A 5,334-nucleotide genomic window follows, 5' to 3' on the forward strand; every position below is an offset into this window, starting at 1 on the left:
ACCATTTGTATTGTTTTTTAATTCTAAGATTAAAAAAATAAAAACATTAAAAATGTATTCATATCATATCTGTAACTAGTTCATTCTTTTTATTGCTGATTTTCATTATATGAATATATTATAATACATATACTATGTAATAACATACATTATGACTCATTCCATCGTATAGTGCTTGGGACTATAAAAAGTCACTATGAATATTCTTATTTTGGGGGGTTGGTGCTGGGGTTCTTGAACCCAGGGCCTTTGGGGTACATTTCTGCCAGGAACACATACCCTAAGAGTGGAATTGCTGGGTCAAAGGGTAGGCAGGCGTTTAGCCTCCGGAGATGGCTTCCCAGCGTGGTTGGAAACCTTCCTTCCACTCTTCCTAGTTTTTGAACATATCACAAAGCAGCTTCTCCATGGGGGTGTTCCCTATGGTCTTGCAAAAAAAGACGTGCTCAATGCGCTCAGAAGTGAGGAACCTCAGAGATGGGAGGAGCAGGAGCAGCTTCCCAAACCTGGACAGGAGAGAAGACACCATCTGTTTTACTCCCAGCTCCTAGTGCCCACTGGGAAAGTGGGGCAGGGGCAGGGCAGAGGAAAAGCACCCAGGGGAGTCAGGAAGGATCATGGGGCCAGGCCCCCACAGCTTGTAGGGGTGGGATGCAAACAAGTCCTTTCTTTTGTCTTTTTGAGACAGGGTCTTGCTATGCAGTCCAGGCTGGCCTCGAACTTGCAACATCTTCCTGCTTCAGCCTCAGAGTGCTGGGATTATCGGCATACGCCACCACGCCCAGTCAGCTTGTGTCTTTCTGACTGAGGACTGAAAGAAAGAAGTAACTCTGAGCTGAGCTAGAGAATTCTGCAAACTGCAGGTATTGACTCACTTTAGTGTGTCTGAAATTACATTTAAAGCATCACAACAAGGCTTTAAAATAAAGATAAAGCTATACGTGGTAGTGCACGGCTGTAATCCCAGCACCTGGAAGGCTGAGGCAGGAAGATTGTCATGAGTTCGAGGCCAGCCTGGGCTACATAGTGAGATCCAGTCTCAAACAAAAACAAGAATACAGACGTCTCTCCTGTGTGCCCTGGGCTCTGGCCCTCTCCTCGGCTTGCTCTCGCCAACTCTCTTCTCTGGTTACCCTCTGCTTCTGAATAGCTGACCTCCCCTCATCCCTTAGGCCACCCAAGTGCCAAGTCCGCCATTCCAGCTCCTAGCGCCTTCTGCTCTCTGCTCCCTGCGAAGATCAGAACTCAGCAGAGTCGCCTGCAAGATGGCCGCGCTGTGGCCCGCTGGAAGGCACTTGGTACTCAAGTGCCTGCGCTTGATATTTCCCTCAAAGCCTGACTCCGTGAGACGTGGCCTTTACCTGGCGCTCCGAGTCCTGGGCAGGTGGGGTCCGGGGGCCTTTCTGACTCAGCCTCCTGCCTTCCTGCTGGAACCTATCTCAGATGTGCGCTGACCTCTTCACCTCTGTAAACGGCGAGCTCTTTTCCGCCAGCCCCTTCCCTTTCTCTCCAGTCCACCTCAATCCTGCTCCATGCCTCACCCCTTCCCCATGTCTCCTTAGGGCACCGGCCACGCCCCCACTACAGAGCAGTCTCCTCTCCCCACTGTGCCCAGCGGCCCTGGAGGACAGCAGCCTCGGTACAGGCACATTCTGGTCCCCTCTGAGGGCCCGGCTGTAGGAGATGTTGGATCAGTACTGCTTGAAGGGAAACCCCGTGTCCTGTCCAAGCGTGGAGCCCTGAGCCTGAGGGAGGGGCGAGGGGCGGGCTGGGGGGTGGGCAGGGCAGGCGCGGGCACCTCACGGGCTGGCTGGGGTGGTGGGCCTTGCTGTGCTGGCTCAGCATCATCTGGGACTGGTCCTGCAGGGCCTCCACGTGCTCGGGATCCTTCAAGCCTGGCGTCTCTGGGGAGAGGGGTGCCTGTGAGCTCCCTCTGGGGGTTCCTGCTCACCCTGTCCCTCCCGGCACCAGGACGGGGCCTCAGGGGAAGGGAGCCAGGTCACGTGCCCCCCCACGTCCCCGCCCCCGCCCCCCAGAACCAGCAAGAAGCCTGCAGGCGCCTGCGCACGAGTGGGTGTGGAGGGAGCGGCGAGGGAAGGGAGTCACCCAGTTCCCGTGCTTCACCCCTGTCCTCCGGGAGGCTCCCCGGCGACTCTACCTGGCTTGAACAGGACCAGGGCCTTCATGCAGGCGAACTCGGTGGGGTCCACGGCCAGCGTCCGGAAGCGGGCCACCGTCTCCTGCAAGAAGCGCCGCTCCGCGCTGGCCAGCGCCAGGCGGCCCTGAGCGCTGCTGGCCGCAGAGACCTCGGCGGGGGCTAGCAGGGGACAGCTGTCCAGAGGCAGGGACCACTGGATGGCCCCGAGGAGGAAGAGCTCGCCCCAGGCCTCTTCCAGCAGGATAACCTGTGCTCAAGAGGGTGCGGGCATCAGGGAGGCCACAGCCCCTCTGCTCAGCCCGGGTACTCTGCGTCTTCTCCCGGGCAGGACAGGTCCCAGGAGCCTGGGATGCTCTGGGCTGACAGCGGCACCGGCGCTGGGCACCCTCCAGCTGCGCTGCCTAGACCTCTGTGGATTTCACCCAGTGGCAGTTGGGACCCTTAAGAAAGCCTGGAGCCCAGGATATAGGACAGTCTTGGAGATAGGCCCCAGACTGTCCAAGCTGAGTGTGCTCAAAAGATTAGACTTCATGTTTTGGTGATAGTAAGGACTGGATCCCAACCTTTCACAGTGAGCTACATCCTTTCCCCCATTGCCTTTATTTGAGACAGGATCTAAGTTGCTAATTTATCAGGCTGGGCTCAAACTAGGGATCCTCCTGCCTCAGCCTCCCAGAGCACTAGAATTATAATCATGCTCCACCACACCCAGTTGGCCTGACTCCTCTGAGCTGCTTTTTCCCAGCACAACCTGGCCGAAACTCAGCCTGCCTACTGCCCTCTTCCTGGTCTCTCACGAGAACTCTGTTGAGATGTGGAGAGCTTGGGGTGACACTCATACCCTGAAGTCTCGGGCCCTCATGCTCCCAGGGGACTTGGAGTTGGGATATGGGGTTGCTCCATCCTGCACAGAATGTTTGCAAGCTCGAGCGTCTGTCCAGAGAGCAGACCCAGGAGGGCCGAGTCCTGGCACCTATGTGTCCCTGGTTACTGCTGTCCCTGCTCCACAGGTGTGTGACCCAGGGGTCACCACACAAGTGGGGCGCACTGCACTTCTCCCTGCACAGGGGTGCATGGGCCCCCAGCACAGCTGGCTCCAGGGGCTGTGGACCCCACTGGCCCCGGCCTGGGAGCCGCAGTCGGCATACCTGGTCCCGGAAGGGCAGGTTGGACAGCACCGGCAGGTTCTTGGCCCACTTGACAGCCATGAAGAGCAGGCGAGCCGATGTCTCCTGGACGCTGTCCAGGCCGCAGGGCGACACTGGGAACTCGGGCTCATTGCCGGTGACATCAATGTTCTCCTCGGCTGTTGGAGGAGGACCGTGTGACCTTAGTGGCTTCCCGACAGGAAGCAGCGGGAAGGAGGGCTGGGACGAGCGGCCCCTGCGGTGGCAGAAGCCCCTGTGCTCACCGTCTTCGGGCTCCAGCTTTGCACAGGTCTCGGCCGTTATGAGGCTGTCCAGGAACTGGTGGCCCAGGGCTCTGGCCACAGGAGCAGGGCCCCGGGCGATGGGCCCTGCCAGGGTCGGGGTGGCCAGCTGGAGCTTGGGCCGGGGCTCGCTGTCGGACTCGGTGCTGTCCAGCCGGACCTGGGCTGTGCTCCGGGGCTGGCGCTCGTTCTGCACGGCTGGGGACACAGGAGGGGTCAGGACGCAGCGTGGCAGCGCAGCGGTCCCTGCCGTCCCCACCCCGCACGCCCGCTCACCGTCCTGGTTCATGCCAGCCTGTAAGCACTTCTTTAGCCGGCAGGCCTGGCACTGGTTACGATGCGCTTTGTCCACAGGGCACATCCCCATGCCCACCTGGCACCTACGAGGACAGGGCGTGGGCTCAGTGTCCCGGCCGGGCCGCCGCGGTCTGGGGACGGGAGCTGGCAGGCGCCCTCACCTGTAGATGAGCCCCCGCCGCACGCTGCGCTTGAAGAAGCCGCTGCAGCCGTTGCAGGCGTAGATGCCGTAGTGCTTGCCACTGCTGCTGTCCCCGCACACGCGGCACTGGAGCGCAGGGCCCGAGGCTGCTGCTGCGGAGCGGGAGGAACGGTGGGCTGCAGAGTCCTCCCTCCCCATTCATTTCTGCGTGAGATAGCCTGGCCTCGAACTTGCGGCAATATTCCTGCCTCAGCCTCCCCAGTGCTGGGATTACAGGGGTGCACCACCACATCTGGCTTCTGTCCCACATTGAGACACAGCCCTCCTTCCCATCTGGAAAAGCACCCCCACACCCCATGTTAAGGGCCCTGGCACCAGCTTCTGCTCCACCCTGCTTCTAAGTCCCCAGTTCCCCTCCTCCCCTGTGGGTGGCATCCGGCTCCCATAAAAACATTTCCTGCATCACCCCTGGAACCTCTCTACTGCGGAGCCCTCAGGGAGCTTCTGGGTGTCCTACTTCCCTGCAGAGCAGTCCTGTCCTGCTACCCCATATCTCTGTGATTCTTCCCTCACTTCCCCCCAATCCCCTAGGGCTAAGGTGCTCCAGGCTGCGCCCTAAGGGTCCAGCCTCACCTGCAAGTAAAGCGGTACCTGGTGGGTCCTCCCCCAGGCCCCACCTGCCTGGAGACTCCTTCCTGGAAGCAGGCACAGCCGCAGGCACAGCGGCAGCCGTATTGGAGCTCATGGGCGCTGTTGGCCCAGCCCTGGAAGGCCCAGGGTGCTTCTGCGTCCGTCTCTCCCTGCCTCTCCCTGCCTCTTTGTGTCCCTGTCTGCTTCTCCCTCTCTCTGGCCCTTGCAGTCGCCTTCTGTCTCTCCTGCCTTCTGTCCCCACCGTCTGAACTCAGGAGTGTCCCCAACTTCCGAGGTCCCTTGAAGCAGTGGCTCTGCTTGAGGAGATTTCTCCCAGGGCGGTGCTAGGTGCAGTTTATGATCCTCTTAATCTTTACTGTCTCCTCAGGGATCAGCAGGCTGCACCTGCAGCGTCACCAAGGTGCCTCTGGGAGCCGGTCAGTCCCGCTGTCCCCACACTGGGCCGCCAGTGTCCCCGTCTGTCTGTACTGTGCCCTCTTCCATCTCAGTGGTGAGTTCTGAAGGGAGGCATGTGGACCCCACTCCCCCTGGACCAGAACTGCACTGAGGACCCGGCCCATGCCTAAGGCGGCACAGCTCGAAAGCCCGCCAGCCGCACAGCCTTCTCTCCTCCTGGCCCCTCACTTTGGTCCTGGGTCCTCCAGCCTCTACCCTGGT

General features: G+C 59.9%; 1 protein-coding gene across 1 annotated transcript; it reads right to left on the reverse strand.

The window, feature by feature from the left end:
- Window positions 1-223: 223 nt before the first annotated feature.
- Nr2e3 (nuclear receptor subfamily 2, group E, member 3) lies at window positions 224-4,777 on the reverse strand. Its single transcript, XM_005393631.1, has 8 exons — window positions 4,678-4,777; window positions 4,046-4,172; window positions 3,864-3,967; window positions 3,570-3,785; window positions 3,307-3,464; window positions 2,159-2,405; window positions 1,799-1,904; window positions 224-506 (listed from the first exon to the last, which is right to left on the reverse strand). The coding sequence occupies exons 1-8, from the start codon at window positions 4,769-4,771 to the stop codon at window positions 374-376; spliced, it is 1,185 nt and encodes a 394-aa protein (XP_005393688.1). The 5' UTR covers window positions 4,772-4,777; the 3' UTR covers window positions 224-373.
- Between the last annotated feature and the right edge of the window lie 557 nt (window positions 4,778-5,334).

The sequence above is a fragment of the Chinchilla lanigera genome, unplaced genomic scaffold (genome assembly GCF_000276665.1).
Source record: "Chinchilla lanigera isolate Chin_1 unplaced genomic scaffold, ChiLan1.0 scaffold00049, whole genome shotgun sequence".
Lineage (NCBI taxonomy): Eukaryota > Metazoa > Chordata > Mammalia > Rodentia > Chinchillidae > Chinchilla > Chinchilla lanigera.

What these genes read in the sequence shown, in the direction of transcription:
- Nr2e3 (XM_005393631.1), bottom strand. Translation starts at nt 4,771, where the DNA reads ATGAGCTCCAATACGGCTGCCGCTGTGCCTGCGGCTGTGCCTGCTTCC. An exon ending in GGCTGGCATGAACCAGGACG is followed by an intron (nt 3,786 to 3,863) that starts GTGAGCGGGCGT and finishes CTGTGTCCCCAG; the next exon opens with CCGTGCAGAACGAGCGCCAG. An exon ending in AAAGCTGGAGCCCGAAGACG is followed by an intron (nt 3,465 to 3,569) that starts GTGAGCACAGGG and finishes CTCCTCCAACAG; the next exon opens with CCGAGGAGAACATTGATGTC.